Source organism: Mytilus edulis, chromosome 12 (genome assembly GCF_963676685.1).
Source record: "Mytilus edulis chromosome 12, xbMytEdul2.2, whole genome shotgun sequence".
NCBI lineage: Eukaryota > Metazoa > Mollusca > Bivalvia > Mytilida > Mytilidae > Mytilus > Mytilus edulis.
In genome coordinates, this window is record NC_092355.1 from 40,720,099 (window position 1) to 40,746,380 (window position 26,282).

The 26,282-nt window shown below is 32.1% G+C and overlaps 2 protein-coding genes and 1 long non-coding RNA gene across 4 annotated transcripts; all 3 read right to left on the reverse strand.

Moving 5' to 3' along the window:
- Positions 1-479: 479 nt before the first annotated feature.
- LOC139497621 (trimethylamine monooxygenase-like) lies at positions 480-2,146 on the reverse strand. The gene is made up of 2 exons (XM_071285853.1): positions 1,530-2,146; positions 480-810 (listed from the first exon to the last, which is right to left on the reverse strand). The coding sequence occupies exons 1-2, from the start codon at positions 2,144-2,146 to the stop codon at positions 480-482; spliced, it is 948 nt and encodes a 315-aa protein (XP_071141954.1).
- A 1,762-nt stretch (positions 2,147-3,908) lies between these two features.
- LOC139498474 (uncharacterized) lies at positions 3,909-5,049 on the reverse strand. The gene is made up of 2 exons (XR_011657944.1): positions 4,894-5,049; positions 3,909-3,941 (listed from the first exon to the last, which is right to left on the reverse strand). It is a non-coding gene; the product is annotated as an uncharacterized lncRNA (long non-coding RNA).
- A 7,382-nt stretch (positions 5,050-12,431) lies between these two features.
- LOC139498475 (trimethylamine monooxygenase-like) lies at positions 12,432-26,043 on the reverse strand. Of its 2 annotated transcripts, none has more exons than XM_071286863.1 (5): positions 25,910-26,043; positions 16,480-16,696; positions 15,601-15,765; positions 13,637-14,327; positions 12,432-12,983 (listed from the first exon to the last, which is right to left on the reverse strand). In XM_071286863.1, exons 2-5 carry the CDS (start codon positions 16,634-16,636, stop codon positions 12,647-12,649), a joined length of 1,350 nt encoding a protein of 449 aa, XP_071142964.1. In that variant the 5' UTR covers positions 16,637-16,696; positions 25,910-26,043; the 3' UTR covers positions 12,432-12,646. The 2 variants fall into 2 exon arrangements, with proteins under 2 accessions (XP_071142964.1, XP_071142963.1); XM_071286862.1 differs by lacking the exon at positions 25,910-26,043 and adding an exon at positions 19,750-19,900.
- Between the last annotated feature and the right edge of the window lie 239 nt (positions 26,044-26,282).

Below are 26,282 nucleotides of genomic sequence, written 5' to 3' on the forward strand. Positions count from 1 at the left end.
AGATCACCGTACGGTCTTCAACAATGTTTCATGTTTTACCATGTATTGTACAATATGGGAAGCTCATTGATGACGGATGTACGCATTTGATTAGTTGAGTTCTGCTGCTTTGTTGTCTTTTTCGTCCTGTATTTCTTAATACATTGTAATATCAAAAACAAATTGTAAATTATTCTATGTATAGATATTTTGTTACTTCAAATATAACAAAATATAATGAAGGCTAAATGCTGTATTGGTGTTTTACACAAAACATACTATTTAAGCCTAAATAGTACAGCTTAACATTGTTAAATTTTAAAAATTACGATTACAAAAGTATATTTCTTACGCATAACTTATATCGTACTAAATTATAATCCTGGTACCTTTGATAACCAATTATATAATACAGAATACAAGCATACAATTTTTAGGCATACTGTTTATTGTGGGGTGTTATTTGAAGACAGTTAAAAAATACCTAATTACTCTATCTCCTAAACAAAAGCGCCAATTGTATCGTCATAATTCTGAAACCATGGTTTGCTGCACGGAGCAGATTCTGTACCAGAATACAGAGATTTAAATTGCTGGTCCCTGTAAGTAACAATATTTGCTCTTTTATCATTGTCCCACTTGTGGAAAAATGTGTTTGCCTTAGGCGCATCGGACGAGTACTCAGTTCCGTCGCTCAGATCTTTGATAAAATCAGCCTGAAAGTCAATTTGTTCATGGATGTCCTGATTGCATCTCTGTACCCATTTCTGTGCTTCTTTCTTCATTTCTTCACAGCTCTTTAGTTTGTTTGGTAAAGTGTCTGTTATATACCTTAATAAATACAGAAGGGGGATACAACCGTGTTTTTTTTTTATTATGTTCATACCAATTTCTATAAAATGTTTATTAGGAATCATAATAAAATGAAGAATGCCCTAAGTGTTAGCAGAAGGTAGCAGTTCCGAACAAAGACATATCAACAAACTCAAACACAATAATTCAGTATTGTAGCAAAAAGTATAATTCATCGTGACTAAAGGTCTGGAATTTCAAAAATATTTAAGGAATAACTGTAATATTTTTTCTGTCTATGAAGAAATGACATAAAAAATTTGGTGCACACTGAATAACGGGCGTAGCGGGTTATTTAACAGTGTGCACCACATTTTTTATGTTATTTCGAATAGACAGAAAAAATATTACAGTCATTTCTTATAATTTAATTCTAAATTCCATTTTTAACCCTAGAAAACCATGAAAAAACGTTGATGACGTCACGGTCACATGACTAAATTATGTCTATGGGCTCATAACAAAATAACCTCAGCCAATCAGAAGACGCGTTACATCCAAAATTAAATTATAAACCGATAGCATAAAAACCAAAAGCAAAAGGCCTCAAATAAATCATAAAAGTATTAAAAAAAACTTTCCTTGAGGGAGTTTAAACACTTTAATACATAGGTTACTAAGTTGAAAAGAGACGATAAACTAGTGGAGCCTTAATTCATTATACACGAATTTTAAATAAAAAAAATAAAAAAAATTACTTGCATATCCAGAGTCCCTCGGCATCAAACATTGTGAAGGTGAAAAACTGATGCTGGACACCCATGTAAAACAGTTTCCTATTACCTCCCTGCAACCAAAGTGAACCCTTGTATAAGCTAGCAGGATATAGAGTACTTGATGAAGTAAGTCGTAAACTGGTTTCCATGAACGGGAACTTGTACTTGTAACCAGTGCTCAGGATAATTGAATCAAATTCAGAAGAACTACCATTAAGAAAGTGTACAATTTTTCCGATTTTTTTCTTGACTAATGGCCGTTCTTCAATGCCAGTTGGCCATTTATAATTCATTGGGCTCGATCTATAAGACGTCACAATACATTTGGCGCCAAATTTCATACATTGCAACGCCATATCCTCTGCCGAATACTTGGCACCAACGACCAATACTCGCTGACCTTTGAACTTTGTAGCATCACGGAAGTCGTGTGAATGTATTATTCTCCCAGGAAAGGTCTCTATTCCAACAAAGTATGGTTTTTCTGGGGAATTGAATATTCCTACTGCAACTATGACATGTGTGAAATTGCTGTCTGATGTATGACCTGTCTTTAGATCTTCAGTTGAAATCATCTGACTGTTTGTTGTAGCGCACATATCTTACAGAAGTGTTCCATTTGATAAACTGCTTTAAATCTGATTTGCTTTTCTTGACAAGCCTGCTTAAAAAAATTATATTATCGACTGAGTGTATAGGTGTAATACCATCAATGTTTTCCCGTATCAGTCTTCATTGAATTAGCACTTTTCACATAATTGTGGAGAATTTATCTTTGTTTCAGGTTAACAAATAATTGGCATTATAATCCACGTAAGGGTTCTAACTATGTCCTTTAACCATGTTTAAGAGTTAAAACATTAATAAACTTCGATACTTCATTCATTTTTAATAGCATTTTGCGCGTTAGGAAAATGTAAAATGTATCTACAAAAATTCCGGTAATCAAACAAAATGACAAAGAAAATTAATTTATCTTTTATTGTGCAACTTAAAAGGGTTCAATTCGGCTATATATTGTGCTGTTGATGTCGCCAATTGTGCTTTTTATTAGACTTGAATATTACTATGACATATTATAATATTCGACTTATTCTCTATATTAAATATTTAAAAGTCTTTGACAAAACGAACGTGTTTGAAACAAACAAAACAGTTGATTTCGAATCATATTATATTCCCCAGACATTTTTCATAAGTATCAATCATGTTGTATTTACCTTTCAAAATCAGTTTTTGAAAGTCGAGACGATTGGCATCGAATATGACCTCCTCTGAACTAAGCCTTAATGTAGAAATCCTCTTTTTTTTAAAGGATTAGATACTCTTGTTTGCAACGTAAAACGTAAATTGTGATTCCGGGTTCAAACCCTTTCCCTCGTATATTAAATTATGGAATATCTCTGGTTGAGATCACAAATTTTTCACCATGGTGCACAAAAGGATGTTATTATGCCAGATTAATTGCCATAAAAAAAATTGTGTGAACGATACGGGTTTATTCATAAGGTCGGGTTATTTCCTCTTCCTCATAGTGTTATTTAAAAATAATCCGATCTCCCTTCACTGTACAATTGTATTCATAATCGCTGGCAAATGCTCTGAAGGTATTACTAGATTTATTTCACTTGACTGATCCATCTGTATACAGGAGTTTTGGGATAAACTCAGAATGAAGTGTCCAGTTATTTGTCCCATATAATACACTCAGATTTTTTGTATATGCGTTTGGTGACACTGATAGGTGATTAGAATTCAATTATAATTATAACGGCAATCATCCTTACCACACACATATTCAAAAAGACTGTCGTTATGCAAGTTAAAACATAAGCTCCACCCGATCAGTTGAAATAACATTGGTAATACTATACCATTTTATTTCACATTGGGTCATTGTCAGCCCATTTCATCATTGCTATCTACTTTTTTGCAGATCGTTAGGGTTGACAAGATCTAACGTTTAATTTTGTCATTTGTGACTTCCTATTTTTCAATTACTGTAGGTTTTATCCGCTCCTCTAATGTCAAAAAGTTTACAACATATTTACAGCTCTTCAATTGTCATATAGCAGACACCAATCAATCAATCATTTGTCATAATGGTGGGGGGGGGGGGGGGGGGGGGGGGGGCGGACGGATGCGTAATAATTTTAAAAAATATATATATATTCACCAAACGTTTCAAAACAAAATACTACATATAGCTCTTTTTTTGTCATAATGTGGACGACGGATAATCTCTTATAACTGGTCGTGGAAGAAAAGATGGTACTGATTTTCCAAAGTGTTCAGTAAAGGTATAATCCGGGTACTCTAGACCTTCTTTTGGGCTATTTGACCACAAATGTTTGTACATGCCACCATGACAAGGCTCTCCATATTCATCAGTTCCTAGAACAGCAAAAAAATATAAACAACTGTTTATGACTTTGTGTTTTGGACGGATTATACATGTTATATTTATATAGTCGATTCAAAAGTGAAAAATTTATGAACACACGTAGAGAAGGGTTTGCGTATCCGTCGGGAGAATGCGCATCTGAGATCACTCACGATTTCGGTTTAGTTCGTGTTGCTCATTCCTAATGTTTTTTAGTTGTGATTTGTAAACTGTTGTTTGTTTTTTTGGCCTTTTTCCTTTTTTTACAATGGCGTTCTCAGTATAGTTTCAGCTTCAAAGTTATTAAGTATAAAATGTCGTTATGTATATTTCACCTCTCTTGTTGCTCAACACTTTGTGTAGAACTTTTCCACACTCAATTTAAGATTGGATGCATTTTGCACGAAATATATACATAATACATGTATTTCGAAAACACAAAACGTTTTTAGATAAACATATGCATAATAAATACCTCTCCGGGTTTATATTATGTCTGGATTGTAAGGGTTCCTGATAAACGTTGATTATGAATAAATTATCAGAGTTTTACATGACGTTTCACTTAAAATTGATTTGTACGGCGTGTGATGTATGCAAAATGGAAGGTCGCTTACCTCGTCAAAGCAACTGGTTTCGCTCTGCTTGAAGGTTATGTAATTTTCAAATATTTTTTAGTGATAAGAAGTAAATTCAAATATGGTTAACGCTTATAATCTGTCCCTAAATCATCAATGCTTTTTCGCATTTATGAAATCAAACAAATGAAATACCCTGCAATATATAAATGAATGACTCTACCGTATTATGTTTCATGTTGTTCAAACTTTATCATTATTTCCAAAATAAAGATAAATTAGTGTTAAAAAACGATAAACGTTTGTAAAATATATTTTTCTTATATGTTATTAGGATAAAAATATGTTTAAGCAAAATGATATATGCTACGGGAACAATAAATACCGGTCATCCATGTTAAGTTCCAAAGTCCGAGCCACCTGTCGCTTTTCTCGTAGCAGACGACATCCGTCGAAGAATCGCTGATCTGATCAAAGTGAAATAATGCTAAGGTGCCACAAGGTCCTGCTCCAATTATACAAACTTTCCTTTTATCGTCCATTGTCTTGTTTAAGAAAAGGGAACAATAACAGCGATTTGGTAAAAATTCTTTAATTTAATGAAATATTTGTTGAAAAGTAAAAAATGTTGGCTATTGAGAATTTTATTGATTTCCTCTCGTGTCCTATTCCCGTCTTACATTTAAAAGGTTTGCATACAATGTTTCAAGTAGCTCTTATTTTGAATCTCCAAACGTTAAAACTTCAAATTAGTATTTTACTTACATTTTTCCTTTAAATATGTTAAATGGATTTTAGCGTGAGAATTCCATTGCACGAGTTTCACAGATATGGTGTCATGAATGTTGACATGCAAGTTAATATACAAAATATATATTTATTATCGATGGTTCAAACGGAAGGGTTACGTATACAAAAATACAAATTTGTGATTGTTCAGATCCTCGAAAGTTTCTGCGAGCAATGAAAACTATATTAGAATTTCTTTATATATATATATGTACTTCGTTATTTAGTAAAGTAACGCTTAATTTTTCTTATATTAAGATCCTAATTGTTTCATTGAGTATATCATTTTCATTAAACCAACTTTTTTGTTCAGGAGTTACTGCTTTCGACGGATTACCCCCTCTGTGGTAGGAAATCCTGGAACTCGTTCATGTATAAGCAACTTACGGAAGTAAAATGAATCGCCGATCTTTATAAATTACAAATATTATTGTCTATTAAAGACAAGTACCCCATGAATTGCACCAATTATGTGTTTGATATTGCTTTATGTGGTTGCTCTAACCTTACCCGAGTACCAAGATGTCCTATAACATAGTATGTTACCAAGGCGGTATTATAAAAATAATCTATTTATTGCAGTGATTGTCCTTTTGTTCGCTTAAATACGTTACTAAAAAGGAAAAAGCCATCATTTCACAATGCAACATACTTTTTTAATTTATCTGATTAACGAAGACAGATTCCTTTAAATTATTTTCTGCAAAATATGACAGAAGCGGCAGCTGTACATTTCAATAAATAAACAGCTCACCGGTAACTTTCGTTAAACTAAACATCTAACTAGCAAACATGATTTTAAAACAAATCAATGAAAATATAATATACTTTTAACTGACCTGATTATATATTTTCTGCAGAAATGATACAAGAGGTTGTTTCGAATTTCCTTAAATACCTATCGCATCTAACAATCTCAACTTTGAACCTTTTCCAAAGCACGGTTTCATCTTATTTAATTATGTTAGTAATGTTATGTTGCATTAGACGGACTAGACAGTAATGTTATAATGAGCTTTACACACTAGATAAGCATTGGCTGTGTTATATTAATAAATACCTAATTTATAACACAGCATCTAATAAGGCTGCAATTGTTTTGGGTTTTTTTTTTTTGCGTTTGCATTGCACGTAGGATATTTGATGGTCTGAAGTAAGAAGGAAAAAACGACGGGTGCCACATGTCAGAGGCCACATGTAGAGTAATATCTGCTTTCTTTACCAGAGCACTTGCGTTTTTGGTTGGGTTCGTGTTCCTCAGTCTGTCAGGAGAAAGGAATGTCACTCTTCCCCGACAAATGTTTTCGAACTCCGATTTGACCAGTTTTTGTTTGTATTCATCAATGCCGCATGTTTTGTGAAAGAGAGTAAATACTAATGTGAATGCTTTGGTTTAATTAAGCCAGAATTTAAACCTATGTCCTCACTCAACAGAGTTGTTCTGAAAACATACACCCAAGCGCAGACGACGTATGAAAATTTTCGACATTATTTTCTATCAGTTACCTTAGAATTGATATAACAGTTTTGTATTTTAAGATCCGATGGCATCAATTGGTGAATTAATGGTCTCAAATACGCGTTTACAAATTGTAAACAGCTCTTGATTTATTCTACAGGTCTAGAATATATACTCCTGCACAAAACTGTAAATCTTAAGTTGTTTCCGCTTTATCAACATTTAAAAATGTAATAACATATTCTCTTAAATAAAGCACATTGTGAGATTTTCTATCTCTGGCTATGATGAACCTCACGTGAATTCACTCAAAACTTCTCGGAACATGAATTTCTTAATCACTTTGTTTCCATATTTTACATTATATTTTGAAAGTGTGTAGTGTGCTGTGGATGGTTTGTATGATCACAGTCGGAAACCCGGTTGAAATAGAACAAAAGAATCGAAGCTATTTGTTAGAGAAGGCGATAAATGTGTACTGGATTGTTTACTATGGTGACAAAAATTTTAAAAGTTAATAGAAACAAACAAAATTACAATATTCTCCTCAATTACGAGGTGTTTTATTTTTAAAAAAAACCCATTTGCATAAGTTTTTAATTTATCTAGTACATAGTTAAGCAGAACAATTAGATTTCAAGTCGACGATATGGGTATCTTTCAAGTTGGATGAAGAAAATGCATAACCTCAGATTTCTTTGAAAAAATTACCAGGGACGGAAAACATATCAATCTATTAGTTCAAAATTTTTTGTGTCTGTCCTTCCATTATGTGACTCAAGAAAAAATTCCAAAGAATGGGTAACAATTATATCGAAAAGAGAAAATCGAGTGCACCTTTTTATGTTAGGGCGTGTTTGAGTTGAATATTTTGTATTGATATCGTACAAAGTAAGATTATTTCATACATCGTCTCGCTTCAGATTCTATTATTTTTATATATCAAAGCTACAGATTGACTTTATAACACAAAAAAATAACAGTAATAAAAGATGAAATATATGGGTCAAGTGAAATACCTATCTAATGAGTCACAAAAACAGAGAAGGTATGTTCGAATAGCTATTGTTTTACTGAAAGTACTTGACGACAGTCTTTCAAGTTGGATGATGAAAATGCATATCTTTGAAAAAATATAATTTTTTGTGTGTAAAAACTAGGGTTTATAGTCTTTATACACTCAAAAAATTTAGTCTGCCCTTCCACGAAATTTTTAATTAGAATTTTTTTAAATGTTTATGAATTTACGAAAATTCCACCTGACAACCGATCAGACAATAGTTTTAAGTTGAATCAATGCAGACAAGATAATTAACTGATGTTCATTAGCTAGTTGATGCATTCGTCTTTTAAAATACAACTGCCATATAAGGATCGTAATGGTGCAATGTGGATAAACTTATCGGTTTCCATGAGCAAAATTGGTAGCGCGTCATCCCTACAATGGCTTCCATTTCTACGATTGTGAAAATGAACTGGCGTAATGGGGAGATAATTCTGACGAAGTAGACTCCTGATTGATCAATTAGAGCAAAACGACAGGTGCCACACGTGGAGCAGGATCTGCTTATCCTTTCGTAGCAAATGACATCACTGTTGATTAAGTAACAAGCTTGATTGCAGTGGATTAGTGATTTGATTTGAGCTATGTGTTTTAATGCCTTTTTATGCAGTTTGTACTACTTCGTCAGCCAGTTTTAATTAGTGGAGTATGCCGGAGTTTTGGAGAATACCACCGACCATCGGTAAGAAAACTAACAATCCTTTTCCATTAAGATTGGACTGAAGTTCATCCACACGAGCGGTGTTTGAACTCACAACATTAGTTTTTATTGGCTAGAGATTTCAGTAATAACTACTTACACCACTCGATAACCGAGGCCCCTCATTGGATAAGGGAAATAACTGATGAATAACAAACAATTATTTTGTTGTGTCAATCATTAGTCTCACTCTCACGAGATCTTCTGGAAAATTAGGCTTTTTGTTAAAAATATTTTATCTATATAACTTTTTAGGTTTTTTTTTCTACTTAAATTTTAATAAAGCATATTGTTTTGAAATATTTTTCTTGTCTTTATACATTTCAATGATATTATATGATTTTAGAATATGCAATAAGGCTGACATATAGAAACAAAAATGTCCTTGTTTGACCTTAAAACTTGATCTAACAGAAATTACACTGCACTATCATTTGACGACAGATAAAATATGTTTTCGAATGGAACATAATGTAGTCTTATGTGGCACGTGTAAGGTGAGTGCATTTTTTTAAATGTCATTGTACTTTTCTACAGTTGCTTGATCAATACTTATTAACTCAAATTGAGAATCGTGTATGTGACAATCATACGATGTAAATTGGTTTCATATAAAAGTTTATCACCTATTTTTTTGTTAGTCGAAAATTAGATCAGATGGGATCTATAGGCTTTGATGGAAGTCCTTATCTTAACACTATTTTGTTTGTCGGTCAAAATATACAATCAGATTTTTAAACAGACCGCAATGAATCTGTTCACGTGTGATATTCATGTATTTCAGTATCTGTGTTCTTTAAAATTGATTAACCAAAATACATGTACGTTATGAAGCAGTATGCACGCCGATGTGAGCTTAATAAGAGAAAATAAACTATGCACGTGCATATCTTTTAATATGGGCAAGGAAGATAAACCGAATTCCATTGGAATTCCATTGTCATCCACGATGCTAAGTTCCAACTTTGGTGAGTTCTGCACTATATTGGATACGGGCAACTGTGTGTCCGTTCGTAGGCAAAAGGTCTCCGAAATGGTCTTATGTCACGATAATCAGTAATCAGGCGTATTTTGAATTGTTCTTAACTAAGGGCATAATCTTTGTCTCTTTCATTTCACTAGTCTTGGTGCAAATTCTTTTGAGGCAAAACCTATACCTCTAAACGAGCTCCCAATATTATGATAATTTTCCAAAAATCCGTTTGTTACATAATGTTGGCAAATTTATAGCGAAGGGGAGATAATTCTAAATGATTTTGACTTTACAAAATTTAAAACATCTTTTTTATACCTCTAAACGAGCTCCCAATGTTATGATAATTTTTTCAGCTCCAAAAATCCATTTGTTACATAATGTTGGCAAATTTATAGTGAAGGGGAGATAATTCTAAATTATTTTGACTCTACAAAATTTAAAACATCTTTTTTACTTATTTCAAACTATGCGTATTTAGTTTTCGGTCTAATTATCTGTAGTGTGTATTTCATTATATATCCTGGACAACGAACTCTAACAATTGAAAAGGGCAGGTCTCTTTAAAATTCTTCATTTTGTTACTTATTTGGCACTCTGTATTTTGAATGAATTTCAATGGTATTAATTATTTAGGTGACAAGTTTAGAAAATTCTGCAAATACCGACGAAGAAAGATTTCTATACAAAAAAATAGAACTATAAATGAATGTGGTTATTATTCTTTTTTTTTGTGTATTTATACATCTAGATTAGCCAGAAATGATTGCACCATGATTATTACAAATTTTTGAAAACTATCTATAATTAAAGTGCTTATTTTCCTTTGTTTTTTGCCTTTAATTTGCATTTTATTGTTCTTTACTTGTAAGCTAGGAGTCCATAGTGTCGGGTGAAATATAACCCCATGAAATTAAGGCAAGAGCAGTTTACCAATATTTCTAATCAAAATATATAAATCATAAGAACTGATGCATGTCATTTTGCAATACGAACTCATGCTTTTCCTTCATCATTTTATAATTAATCCTGGCAATGAACGGTGCATAACCTACTAGTATTATTGCCAATAATGGGATATTTCATTTTTTTATTCTATATTTTTTCAATGTATCACTGTGTATATGTCAAATGCATTATCATATGCATTTAAAAATTCGACTGCAATTACAAGTGTATTCTATTATTGCTTTGTTAATGAATGATTTGGTGATTCAGATATATAGCATGTTTCGCTCAAATACATTTTCTTTAATTTATATAATATATTATCTTTAATTGTGGAAACCTGATAAGACCTTTTCTCGATAGAATGTTTTGTGGCTAATTATATAAACTTTTACACATGTCTCTATTCATTTGAAATAATTTCCTCAAAGTAAATGATCTGTGGTTAGGGAGCTACCATTTGATTTTTATGGGGGTGGGGCTAGGATGAAAAATTGTGTCCTGCATTTTTTGTTTGGCTGTAATCTCTGTCCTGCCTTTTTATTTTTCACTCTGTTCGGTCCTGCTTTTTTTTTTTTTAGTTTATCCTGACTTTTTATTACCTAAATTGTAGTCCTGGATTTTTTTTGGAAGTGTCTCATCCTGCCTTCAAGGCTGTTCATCATTGTCAGGTGCTCTGGCCTATAATTTTTATTTACTATAACTGCTTTTAAATGTTTTAGATTATAATCAATATGTTTCTATCGTGTAACGTATCGAATGCAGTTACATTTTTGGGCACATTTTTGTACATTTGTGCGACGCACATTTTATGATTATATTGTGTTGTACTGTGTGTGAAAGGTTTTCGTTATTATTCTGTGCTTTTCATGTTGTGGTGTACTATCATACTACTATTTATGTATTTCTCTATTATATGTGTGTTCTTTATTTTATTTGCAATGTATTCCTGTTACGTATTCATATATGTGCTATATATAAGCGGATGTTTTTGTCTAGCCATAAAAAAAAAACGTTCAACCTATCATTAATTTTGTCCTGAAAATGGCAGTTGTTATCAAATAGTCCGTTTTTAATTATGCTGGCGTTTGTTTTTGTAGTAGAGTATTAAAAAGTGTTTCTGCTATTCCTTTGTTTGATGTTTTTGTCTGTTTTGGTACATGTATGTCACCCGGATTTGTTTTTGCCTAACCGATTACATTCGGCAATTCTCGGTAGAATCCGCTACTCTCCTTCTATATGAGGGTACGGAATCGGCCGAGTTGAGACGAATGAACCGATTAATGACTATTGAACAACGGTGTACTGTTTTGCATTGAAACAACAAAAGAGTACATAATCTTCTGATTTGTGGTAAAATTGAATATTTTTTTAAACAATGACTTTCAATGAGTAGAATTTAATGATTTGAAGACATTTTCAACTGTCCTGTAACACCACTGTACCAGTTTTAGGGAGAGTTGGAACACTCGCTTACATGTTCAGTGTATGTCCATGTCATTTAATTGCTATTTCAATTCATATTTTATAGTGTGTCTTTCTGTGTAGTGATGTACACTATTATTACAGTGAAGGTTTGTTAAAACGTTTAAACTCGCAGGATTTGTTTGAATCGGATGTTCAGTATGTGCCGTTTGTTGATGTGGTTCTTAAGTGTTTCTCGTTTCTCCTTTTTTACAGCTTGCAGTTCGGTGTGAGCCAAGGCTCCGTGTTTAAGACAGTACTTTTACCTGAAATGGTTTACTTTACAAATTGTGACTTGGATGTAGCGTTGTCTCATTACCACTCATACCACATCCGCTTACATATATTTAGTATAGTGAAGCTTTCACACATCTTGGTAGGTCTAGGTTCAGAGGCAGATTCAATAACAACCAACGGTCTTATCATATTTTTTTTATAACTCTATTAAAGTTCTAAATATAGAAAAAGCATCCGGAAAACATTTACGTATTTATAATATAATATGCAAAAAACTATACAAAGAACAATAACTCTTTGAAACCTATTTAATAGGACTGGTTATGTATATATCTTTATAAAAGAAATAAACATTGTGATATATCCTAGAATACAATCATATTAAACGCATTGTTACATTCTAAACATTCTCAAGATTATGAATGATCACTTTTCTTGGTCAAAATGTAGTTTTTCCTAATTAAAACATGAATAGGAATTTATATATTTTACTGTGTATCTCTACCTATTTGACAAAGGAAGCAATTGAATCGTCAAAGTCCTGAAACCAAGGTTTGTGCTGAGCAGCCATAGTACCAGAATAAACCGATTTAAATGGCTGGTCTCTGTAAGTGATTATATTCGCTACTTTATCATGTTCCCACTTGTGGAATAATGCACCTGCCTTTGGTGCATCTGGATGATATCCAGTTCCGTCGCTTAGATCTTGAATAAAATCGGCTTGTATGTCAATGTCATCGTGGCAATCTTTAACGTTTTTGCGTCTTTGTACCCATTGTTGCTCCTCCTTCTTCATTTCCTCAATGCTCTTTGGTTCGTTCGGTAAAGTTCCAGTAATAAACCTAAATGATAAGTTTAATAATGATAATATATTAGAAGATATATATATACAAATTCTGAACAATGTTTAGTAATACAATTGTGAGATAGTGGTTATCTGCACACAAGCCATCAAAATGGTTACGGTCAAACTTCATAAACCGAAAGTTCATGTATAAGTATTCTATGTAATTTGATGTGCATCAGGCTACTGATTTTCAGGAGTAAATAAAATGAGGAAGCGAACGGAGATACTTAATCCAAAAAAATCCCAACCTTGTGTGCTAAAGCATATTTTGTATATGGTCATCTAGAGGTCAATATGCGGTCTTTAACAATTGATTGGAAAATAGAGTAGCACTGTAATACATTCTATTGCATCTACAGAGTACAACAGACAAATCAATATACTGCAAATGTATTCATAAAACAGATATGTGAGGAATACGTAAAAGATACAAACTAGGAGAATGGGCGCATTTTAGTAGGACCCTTAAATAAAGACATGTATACAGTATAGAGTAATACATTGTGTAGTATAAATTGCTTAAAAATTAAAAATCTTAGGGTAATAAAAAATTGGTTCCAGAATTTTTAATGTTACATGGACATTGTAAGGAGCGTATGATTTTCTTTTTCGACTACGCTTTTCGACATAATTATAAAGATGTTGTACCTGGATATCCATAGTCCCTGTGCATCAAACATTGTGAACGAGAAGTACTGGTCCTGCGTTCCCATGTAAAACAATTTTCGATTACCACCATTTAACCAGAGGGATCCCTTGTATAAACCAGCAGGATATACCGATAGCGTTGACACCAGGCGTAAACTTTCTTCCAGGCACGGAAAACTATATTTGTATCCTGTACACAGAATTATTGAATCTACTTCCGCCGAACTTCCGTCGATAAAATTGATCACTTTTCCATCAATTTTCTTTATTAATGGTCGTTCTTCAATTTCAGCTGGCCATTTAAAGTTCATTGGTTTCGACCTATAAGATGTGACAATACTTTTTGCTCCAAATTTCAAACATTGTAGAGCTACATCTTCCGCGGAATAACTAGCTCCAACAACCAATACACGTTGACCTTTGAACTGTGCAGCATCTCGGAAGTCATGCGAATGAATTATTCGTCCAGGAAAAGTATCAATGCCATCAAAAGTTGGTTTGTTCGGATTATTGAATATTCCAATAGCAACAATAACGTGTGTAAATTTGCTTTCGAATGTGCGACCTGTTTTAAGTTCTTCCGCTGTCACTGTAAAGTCATCTGATTTTTGGTTGTAGGTCACATACCTTACAACGGTGTTCCATTTGATAAAACGCTTTAAATCTGATTTACTTTTCTTGACAAGCCTCCCTAAAAAGGACAATTCAAAGGTATAACGTATTTATTTTTCACCAAAATAATTTGATTCATTGTAAGAAAAAATCAAATTAGATTATTATTCTGACGTCAGTTTGAGACATCACTACTACCTTTTAGGGAGCTACCATTTGATTTTTATGGGGGGTGGTAGGATGAAAAATGTTGTCCTGCATTTTTTTTAGTTGTAATCTCTGTCCTGCCTTTTTATTTTTCACTCTATTCGGTCCTGACTTTTTTTTACCTAAATTGTCATCCTGCCTTTTATTTTGCAAAGTGTCTCATCCTGCCTTTTTTTTTAACTCAAAACTCCTGTCCTGCCTATTTTTTTCAAATTTCATCCTAGCCCCTCCCCCCTAAAAATCAAATGGTAGCTCCCTTAGCATATTATAATTACACTAATGGGGAATGTGTCAAAGACCCAACAACCCGACCAAAAGCAGAAAATTACCAAATGTCACCAAAAGGTCTACAACACAACTAGAAAATAACCAAATGTCACCAATGGGTCTGCGTTGAAAATCCACAACTAAGAGGCGGGCTTCTGTTGGCTCCAAAACAAAAATGTGTACTAGTTCAGTGAAAATCGATGTTATACTTAACTCAGAAAGATATAAATGAACTTATTTTTTTAAATACAAGACTAACATAGGACAGAGCATCGTGACTAGGGACAGGCACAAAAGTAAAAGTATTTTTCATGATAAATAAAATTGAGAAAGGAAATGGTGAATATGTCAAAGCGACAACCACCCGACCATAGAGCAAACAACAGCCGAAGGCAACCAATGGGTCTTCAATGTAGCGAGAATTCCCGCACCCGTAGGTGTCCTTCAGCTGGCCCCTAAAATATGCATAATAGTACAGTGATAATGGACGTCATACTAAACTCCGAATTATACACAAGAAACTAAAATTTAAAATCATACATGATAAACCATACTTTTGATTTTGCTGTGAAATTTCAGAATTTTATTTTGTTTTCTCAGTTAGATGCAACACTCATAAGATCACGTGCTACACGTGACAACAGAGTAAAGCAAAACACATAAAAATGTAATATAACTAAATATTAATGTATATAAATATAAGCTAAAACATGTAAATCATTAAATATACCAGGCTATAAAATGTGTCCGCCAGACGCGCGTTCCGTCTATAATTATAGACATGATGATAAATCGCCCATGACGCTTCAATGAAAAGAAATTGTCACACAAATAACTTACAACCCAACCTGTAGAAAAAAGAAAAAAAAAGGAAATACCTTCCATGTAATCTCTCAAGACGCGGCGAGGAGGAAAAGACGGTATTGCTTTGCCATAATGGTCATCAAATGTGTAATCCGGATACTCTAGACCTTCTTTCGGACCATTCGACCAAAGATGTTTGTACATGCCACCATGACATGGTTCTCCAAATCCATCAGTTCCTATAACAGCGAAAGAAGAGTTAATCTTCGTGGACTATTTTGTGTCTTGGAAGGACCATAAAACATTATACGTGCAATTATAATTATATTATCTCATTTCAGAAGAATGCATCATTTTTTTATTTGAAAATCAACTAATTTTGAAGCTTTTGTCATTTTCTACTGTGAGTAAAAAGTATAATGCAAAATTTGAAGTCTGAAAAAAACTTTTATAAGATTTATGTAATTTCTGAGAAGACAATATGCACAAAATAACTTCAAAGTCAATTTTTGATAAAAATATATATATATATATATTAAGTTTTAAATCAAATCATCCCTGAGTTTCGTTGGATTCGTTTGGTCATGATGGGTTGTATTATGTTGGTTTTTTTCTCGTTTTTTCCTTCCGCTTATCAATTTGGATTCTCCGTTTGAAAGCATTCGTCTCTTTATGTAGATAGACCATTGTTGTGCCTTACTTTAATTACTTTGGTGGTCTTAGGAGTTCGTCTATTGCACTGCATTCATTCAAAGATCTAGTTGAAGTAACAAAAAAAAATGTATTCATCTTTTTAATCCTTATATCCTTAATCCTTAAATATGCCTAATCAAATACAATAGTTATTATTTACCGAACTCCGAAACAGCGGTTACGTCCTCTTTACTACGCTACGTTGACTTTAATAGTTTAGCGAAGCAACGTCACCACTGTTTCGGAGTTTGATTATTTACCCGTCATCCATGTAAAGTTCCACAGCCCAAGCCATGTGTCACTTTTCTCGAAACAAACTACTTCAGTCGAAGGATCGCTGATCTGATCAAAGTGAAACAATGCTGTCACACCACATGGCCCTGCACCAATGATACAAACTTTCCTTTTACAACCCATTGTGTTCCTTTACGAAAAAGGGACTACAAACAGCAATTTGTTCGAAGTTCCACAATTATACTGAAAATAAGATAATATGATAGGATTTATGGCAAAAAATGTATTTATGACATTTATCAAGAGTTTTAAAAGGGGGACGAAAGACACCAAAGGGACAGTCAAACTCATAAATCTAAAACAAACTGACAACGCCACGGCTAAAAAAGAAAAAGACAAACAAAAAACAGCACACATGACAGCACACATGACACAACATAGAAAAAATAAACAACACGAACCCCTAAAAAAACTAGGGGTGATCTCTGGTGCTCCGGAACATCTGAAACTTAAATCTCACAAATTGAGATAGAAGGAGAAATTTTTTTCAAAAAAGAAATGTTTTGATTATTTACCTGTCTTGTAGTATTCCCCACCTTAGTTTCTTGAAGGTAGTACGTACTTTAGTTTAATCAGATAAAAACTAAAATCACAAAAATACCAAACGCCGTCCGTACTAAAATGGCAAAATCAAAAGCTCAAACACATTAAGCGAATGGATAACAACTCTCATATTCTTGACTTGGTACAGGCATTTTCTTATGTAGAAAACGATGAATTAAACTTTGTTATATAGCTAGCTTAACCTATCACTTGCATGACAATCGCATAACATTTCATTATATTGACAGCAGTGTTAACAAAAACAGACACATAAGGCAATAATGACAAAAACGGGGTAAGGCAATCAACACTGCACTACAACCCCAACAACCACAAAACAACGTGCAAAAATAAACCAAAAAAAGCACTCAGACAAAGGCCATCATTAAAAATACAACACAAGAATACAAGAATTTACAATAGCACAATAACGGGCTTCACAAGCACAGAGTCAAGCTATATGCAACAAAGAAACACAAAAAGGCACACAGACATAGCAAACTAGCAAAAAAGAATACATACATTTACCATAACACAATAACACAATGACGGGGTGTATAAGTACAGAGACACGTCAAACGGACATCACAAAAAAAAACAGAATAAACAGTTAAAGTGATATATTCATAAATGCAAATAAAAGAATAGTATCACACGTTATCGAGATGATTAACAAAGTCAGTACCCAGAATCAATATAGAAAGATTTTTTTCGGTTTTTCAAAATAGAAATTACAGATCAATTAAAATTTTAAATAATTTTTCAAAAAATATTTCAAATAATTCAAAACAATTTGGTGACAAACCAAAGACATTACAACAAATTTTTTTAATTTACCTGCTTTACAAGAAAACTTTCCTTCAAGATGATTGTACTAACGATTTACAATGTAGTTGAACGGTTGTTTTGATGTTGATAAATGTATATCATACCTGAGTGTAGGACATTAACCTATATTTTATCACCATGTCAATATTAATATTGATAGATCAGGGGCATAGCTGCCGTTAGGCACTTTAGGCACGTGCCTACACATAATTTTTTCACAAATATTTTTTTTTAATTAAAAAACATAATAAACAACGTTATATGTAGATGAACTCCAGTGAAGTTGTCACAACTCTAATTATCGAATGTCATGTGTACACTAGTCTCTCGTCCTTTAATAGTGAATGGATCATTGGATAGAATTGAATGTTTTTTATGTGTGTACCTTATATAGAAACTATAAACTAGAACTTCGGTTCAGATCATTTCAATTCTATCAACAAAAAGTTGAATGAACCTCAACTTAGATATTAATTATTATTTTACACTGGATGTTTAAAAATCAATCCATCAACTAGCTTCCAGTAGTTTTGAGAATATATTTACCTGTAATGACCACAATTATTCAAATTCCTAAGCAGGTAGGGATTTTGCAGTAGACATGGTAGAGCGGGATATAAAGAAATACGAATTTCTTGAATTTTGTTACTTTAGTATGAACAGAACAGAACTTTTGCATTAGGCATCGAGTATGTGTGTATGTGTTTGTACGGCTAGGGTGAAGGTTTAAGAATCAAAATATTGATGGTTGGTGTCTTTCTAGCCAAAAGGATAGTGTTATTATATAGTATAATATCAGTGTTTACGTGCACGTGCCTATTTTTTTAATTTTTTTTTTAATGAAGGATCGTCAATATGTACTATCCATTAAGTTAAACGTATATATCGATCATAACATAATAGATTTGAAAATACCAAACAGGGTTACGCGGATCTATGATGGGCAGTACAGTAAATCATTTTTTTAATATTTGATTTTCCAATTGTACTGCGTTAACTTATAGAATTCACCATTCAGATGTTATGGTAAATTATTCATAATTCTTCGAACTTTTCATCATGTATATTATAATTATCATGATTAAATTACCAGAAAATTTAATATTTTTGTTTATAAATTTTTGCAGCCAAAACGCTGAAATCCGTCCCCCCCCCCCCCCCCCCCTGAACCCCCTACCAGGGCTCTGTCCTGGACCTGCTGGGGTCTAATCGGCCCCCCATACCCCTGCCGATTTGTGCCTACAGTTGAATGAATGCCTAGCTACGGCCCTGATAGTGGACATGGCCGAAATATCAAAAATGAAGCATTTGTCCATACTAAAGAATATAGATCATTCAAACAATTTGATAAAAATAAATTAATAATTATGTAATAATGATAATGGTGCCAGTTTTGATGCACTCAATAAATTTGAAAAATCAAAGTTACAAACGGGTATTGAAAAATTTATTATACCAGAAATAAGTATTTTAGATGTAAACATGTATTTAAAAAAAATTGACAAGTCTAAAGCAACTGGTTTAGATGATGTCGGACCAAATATTTTGAGCATGTGCAGCGATGTCATTGCACCAGCCTTGACATATGTGACCCGCCATGACATTTGCAGGCTTATGGAGGTAGAACGTCATTGTTAGAAAAATTATAAACATGATAAATATCGAGATTCAATGAAATACGTATTTGTGAAGAAGAGATAAACACTTTCCTTCGCTTCTTTTTTGCGGACGCCGAACTGTACATCATATATAAGTTTGAAGAAGTTTTACTTTATCGTTTGAGGTGAAAAATATTTGAATCTACATTTTAAATTGATACAAAAAAAATTTCCAAATCAAAATAAATAAAATGAGAAGATAAATACCTTACAGATTCCTTTACCGTCGATGCTGAAATGTTTAATGTTATAAACAATTTTAGCGTCTTTGGTCTCAAATTTCTGCTCTATAGATTTCCTTTCATAAATGAAGTCTGAATATATCCATAACTAATGCACCGTATCAAATGCATTTAAGATAACACCTACTTATAAACTGTTACGCGTCGCATACTATTGTCATGGAGTCATTTTGGACCTCATTTTATATTTTGGTGAAAATTTAGTTTTCAGCAAAAAAGCAAAAGCTTAAGATATTTTATTTATTTAAAGATCATTTCGAAGATGCAGTATTAATTAAAAGTATTTTTTGTTTTATAATCGTTCATTATTGTTGAAGGAAATCATTTTTATATTCTCGATATATTTAAGATAAGAATTTCAAATCTAACAGATATTAATTTTGGCATTTGTCACTTTAGATTTTCTCTTTGTTAGGCTTTATTTTTATCAATTTAAGATGTTTTAGCGACAAGCTAAGTGGACACAATCAGACATGTTTTTTACTAATTCCATTGTCCGGTAAACACAAACAAGTTGTTGTGTAAACAACCTATGTCTAGGTAACCTGGTCAATTAGGGTTCTTTGTCTTGTCCAGCAAAGACCTTTCCACGCCCCTTTTTACCCCAAAATATCAGGGTAACTAAGATAGCTTGATTGTTTAACGAATCTGATTGGTCGAACCTGAAACAGTAACGCAAAATCGAACAAGTGAATTTCGGTCCCTAAAGTGGCATTATCGAATGCGCTTTAGAAGATATAACATCTAAAACCAACTTCACTGTGTTTGTTATAACTGTTTTCAGGTGAGTCAAGTATTTTTATTTATTATTTTATTTAATTGCATCATGAAACTTCGTTAAGTTTCATTTCCATTTTATTTTAGTAAAGTTGATTTCTCGATCAGTGTAAATAGATGTATATATGTTCAAAAAAAGGTTGGTTTATTCTTCACAAACTTTCTATACTCAAGGGTATTTTTAAACGCGTTATAGAATTAAGTTTTACGCTCGCATGTTGGAAATGATAATTTTGACTTATCACGTGTTCATACTTAATACAATTTAAGGTCAGTTCCGCAAGGATAAGATATTGATTATTTTAATAAACGCGTTATGCGTAATTTTCACATGTGTATGTTAATTTAATGAGAAATTATTTATCGTAAACTATTCTTGTCGTTTAGTCCTATTTTATTATGAGTCATGAATTTTTGATACAAAGCAAGCTCGTATATTTTAATAGCTAGTTTTCCCCAATTCATATTATATTGTTTCATAATTATATTATTAGCATATTCGCGATTAGTTTCGTAATGCTAAGTTTAGTCTCGATTTCGAATATTTCTCAACCAATGCTCATTGTCGGAATTGATATTTTTGGGTTGATAGGTTTATAGTTTTAAGCTTTTACAAGCGCCATATATGCTCTACCATGTTTATATTTCGAAAGATACCAGATCTCAATATGTTCTTACATATGTACATCCCCCTAGTCAAAATATATACTTATTATTTTATGCTGTTCGGCACGTGCTTTATGCTCTGTTAGGTTCAAATAGTCGGTCTCGCATTATGCTCATATATTTAATATTAAGTCTGCATCTTGCTCATATATTTGAATGCTAAATAAGCTTTTATTTATAAGAAATATTATAAGCATACGTGTTCGTCAGTTTAAATGCATATGCTCATGCATTTACATAAAATTTGTATACTATATTATTTGATCATTTATATGAATTATATGTTTCTATTATTTTTATTATATACTATTATATTGTGTAAAATATATATGATTATCGAATGCGCTTTAGAAGATATAACATCTAAAACCAACTTCACTGTGTTTGTTATAACTGTTTTCAGGCCCTTACCCATACTCATAAGTCAGTAAGGTGTGCTGTTGGTTAAGTCCAACCATAACAGGCATACGACAGTCCACACGACCCAGCATACGACAAACCCGATAACAGTCAGAAACCCAATTCTGATACTATGTATAGAGACATGCATAATAAATCTAAATTAAAAAAGGAATTCTTAATGCTTACTTTGACAAATTTTAAACTAACTTCATTTCAACAAGTTTAAATTACATGTTCTAAAATAGAGCTAAGAATTGTTTGCATTGAAGTAAATTTAAGTCTTTGAAATTTTATTCAAATACGCTATTGAACATCACTAAAAGCCAATTAATACAATAATTTTGTGTTTTATAAATTAGTGCCTTCAATAAATAAAAGTCGTCATAAAACAGTCTCATTTTCATACCGGTATTAGAAATGACTCGTTTCATTGCTATTACAACAAATATGTCATAATAAAATGACAGAGAGTTTTGTTTCGGACTATTCTAGATAAATATACAAAAATCATATTTTAGACAATGTACCCTCCTAAGCCTGGAAATGGCTAGTCATAAAGTTAACGGCGTTTGTCTCACATTGACGTTCTACCTCCATAAGCCTGGATATGTCGTGGCTGGTCACATATATATTTAATCTAAGCATCAAAAGTGGTAAATTTCCAAGTATTTTTAAAACTGAAAGAGTTTGCCCAATTTTTAAAAGTGGCGATGCCTGTAATCCTGATAGTTATAGACCAATAGCAGTTTTGCCTTGTCTCTCAAAAATCATAGAACGACATATAGCTAATAGTTTGTATATATTTTTAAATAGTAATGACCTTCTTAATACTACACAGTCAGGTTTCAGACCTAAACATTTGTGTACTACTGCACTTACTAAATTAGTAGATGAATGGTTAACAAATATAGATAATGGAGAGATAACGGAGTTATATTTTTAGATTTAAAGAAACCTTTTGATCTGGTTAATCATATAATTTTATTGAAAAAACTTGAATATTATAATGTTTCAAATTGTACACTAGACTGGTTTAAGTCATACTTGTTTGAACGAAGCCAACAAGTGTCATGTCTAATACTAAATGCATAAAAATGGGGTACCACAAGGTTCTATCCTGGGCCCTCTGTTATTTATTTTATATATCAATGATTTACCACTTATTATAGAACATTCATTAATAGATTTATATGCAGATGATTTTTCATTACATTGTAAAGCTAATAATTTACTTCAGTTAACTTCTAACCTTCAAAATGATATTCATGTAATTGAAAACTGGTGTTCGCAAAATTGTATGAAATTAAATGCCAAAAAGTGTAAATGAATAATTATTGGTTCGAAACAAAGGCTTTGTTCAACTGGAAACAGTTTAGATATCAATATTTCAAATGAACAAATAGAAAATGTAGATTGTGAAAAACTTCCTGGCAAAACCCTAAATTGGAATCATCAGATAGATAAAATGTCATGTACTATATCAAACAGAATCAATTTATTACAGAAGATAAGAAAATATTTACCTATGCATATACGTATTATCTATTTTAATGCTTATATTCTGCCATTATTTGATTATTGTTGCAATATATGGGGAAGCTGTTGTCGGAAAGTGGAATAAATAAACTTAATAAGTTATTAAAGAAATCTGCTAGGGTTATAGTAGAAGCTGGCACAATGACATCATCCAGTTTATTGTTTAATAGTTTACACTGGTTAAATGTGGAAAAACGCATTCAATACCAAAAGGCAATACTTGTATGGTATGGTTCCTAGCTATTTACAAGAAAATTTTCATTTTACTGATAATCAAAATTATAACTTGCGTTCAGCTGATGAAAAACTATTCAAACTTCCAAAACCAAAAACAATTTTTTCAAAGAAAACATTTACATATTCAGGTTCTCAAATATGGAACAGTTTACCAAATGAAATAAAAATGAGTAATACACTTGTATCTTTTAAAACAAAATGTTACAAATTTTTCATCAATTGTGCAAATTAATATCCTTTTTCATTATTATTTAAATACAATTGTATATTGTGTATAATATAACTTTATAATACTCTATGTACTTATAAATATGTTATTATTATTTTGAGGACTCTCAGAAAGATTAGTTTTTAACTAATGGGATCATCCTCTTGAAATAAAGATTATTTATTTATTTTATTTTATTTTATTTAAATAAGTACAATTGTCCGGTAAAAGATAGATAAACTGACGATAACCAAATATTTTTGTCACTAGGTGACTTAAAATTAAATAAGTACAATTATCCTTTTTAAAAGACAGATAAGCGGACAATGACATATATCCACTCAATAATTACTGTTCCTCCAAAATTACAGTGAGGCCTTCAAAATGCAGAGGGAGGCACAAAACATCAAGGTAAATAGTATTCTGATGGCACCAAACATTAAAAAAAAAACCGTGTGCGCTCTTTGATAAACATGCAAGAATAGTCCATTGAGAAGTTCGTCGGCTGTTTTAGAAAATTAATTTAAACACATATAACATTCTTAGTAGATGTGCATTAGCTATTTTATCATCTTGATCACATCTATTTTGAGTATCAATATTACATGAAATAGGCTAATCTCCTTTGTAGACACGTACAGATACCACCTCTGATTTCCGATTACGTAACAAAAACGCAACATATACATATAATATGAATGTTGGGAAAATGAAAATTTAAAACTTAAAAAATGAAAAATATAAGACAAAAGTTAAAATTCAAGGGATGTATAAATAGACAGTAATAGTGCATTGACTTGACATATCAACGATATAAGGATGAGTCCTTATGTCGTTGATATGTCAAGTCAATGCACTATTATTGTCTTTATACTGCAATCTAAAAAAAAAACATTTTCAATTGTTGTTTATTGTGTTAATGTTATTTATTTGATTTAAATATTGGGAAAAATCCCCCTTTAAAAAGGCCTCATATCACACAGACGGAGAAATATAAAACACGATGAAATGTACATCATTACCGCAATTAATGATAAACGAATTCGCTGCAGACTAAAATATCAACAATAAACATAAAACATAATGATTTATAGGTTGCAAACAAAAAAATATTAATAAGTGAAATATGTTTTCCCAAAAATTGCAAAAGAAACAAGTTTGAGTCGTTAAACGCATCGTTGTTTACATTGGAAACAAGAACAGGTTGAAGAGGTCGTATGAATAATGAAATATAATTTCGACAATTTCGATTTAAATATTCATGAGGAAAAGTGATATCAGGTCAGTGACCGTAAATGGCATAGAAATAAACAGTCAACGCATGTGACGTCACGAACATCAAGTTTTCACAACATATTTTTTGGCACACTAAATGCAACTATAAAAAATACAAAACACTCAAATAAATACAATAATAAACAAAATATTTTTAAAACAACAGATTGTAAGGTAACCCAGGTGCTTCGTATAAAAAATTGAGCAGTGAAAGGGTTTGAAACAAGACAAAAGCAGAACTGAAGGTAACCCAGTGCTATGGATCAGAAAATAGTTCATATATAATATAATGCTCTTCTGTTGAAATATATGATAAAGCGTATAATACATGGCAAAATCCGTATCACATGCCGTATCACCCTCGACCAATATCATCCCTCGGGCCTAAAGGCCCTTGGGCTGATATTGATGTCTCGGGATGATACGACATATGATACGGATTTTGCCATGCATTATTCTCTATATATACGTGAAAAGCAATATGATTTAAACATACTTGATAAATTAGTTGTGATGGCTTTGAACTAGCCTCCAGTAACACTAAGTACTTTTAATTTGCTGTTTTGTTATTATTTTGATTATTTAATTAGGTTAGGTAAAGTGCTACTGATTTTTAACGTTCGTTCGTTTGTTCTTATGTCGTGTTGTTTCTTCTGTCAATTATTGCATAGTTTTAATAATTTTTACTGTCAACTATCGAATAGTTTTAATAATTTCTGCTGTCAATTATTTACTGTCAACTGTTGAATAGTTTTAATAATTTCTGCTGTCAATTATTTACTGTCAACTATTGAATAGTTTTAATAATTTCATCTGTCAATTATTGAATAGTTTTAATATTTTCTTCTGTCAATTATTGAATAGTTTTAATAATTTCTTCTGTCAACTAAAGAATAGTTTTAACAATTTCTTTTGTCAATTATTGAATAGTTTTAATAATTTTGCTGTCAATTATTGAATAGTTTTAATCATTTCTTAATTTGTCAACGGAGAATAGTACTGAAGCATCAAATACTGTATTTACCTGTTAACTACTGTCCACCATCAGTTGTATCGAACCAGTGGTAGAAAAAAAGAAATATCAGTACATATACCTTTTTGTGCTGATGAATCCGTAGCGCCTCGAGGTGGCGCTTTTCTTGATTGCCCGTTATTAGATAAAAAGGACTTCACAACCAAAAAATTTGTCCTTGTTCTAAACTAAGTTAAACATGTTTAAGATTAGGTAATGAACTACATAATGCAATATGAGGTCAACATCAGAAAAGCAAGGGGATATATTATGTGCACGGTTTGTCAGATAACATTATTTGTTAACATTTGGCACACTTCGGCCTGATCTGACAATCATGTCATGTGGACTACCGAAATGTACCGAAGTTTGCCGATGGCTGATT

What these genes read in the sequence shown, in the direction of transcription:
- LOC139497621 (XM_071285853.1), bottom strand. Translation starts at nt 2,146, where the DNA reads ATGTGCGCTACAACAAACAGTCAGATGATTTCAACTGAAGATCTAAAG. An exon ending in GAGGGACTCTGGATATGCAA is followed by an intron (nt 811 to 1,529) that starts GTAATTTTTTTT and finishes GTATTTATTAAG; the next exon opens with GTATATAACAGACACTTTAC.
- LOC139498475 (XM_071286863.1), bottom strand. Translation starts at nt 16,636, where the DNA reads ATGGGTTGTAAAAGGAAAGTTTGTATCATTGGTGCAGGGCCATGTGGT. An exon ending in GAACTTTACATGGATGACGG is followed by an intron (nt 15,766 to 16,479) that starts GTAAATAATCAA and finishes TCGCTGTTATAG; the next exon opens with GAACTGATGGATTTGGAGAA. An exon ending in CTTGAGAGATTACATGGAAG is followed by an intron (nt 14,328 to 15,600) that starts GTATTTCCTTTT and finishes TGTCCTTTTTAG; the next exon opens with GGAGGCTTGTCAAGAAAAGT.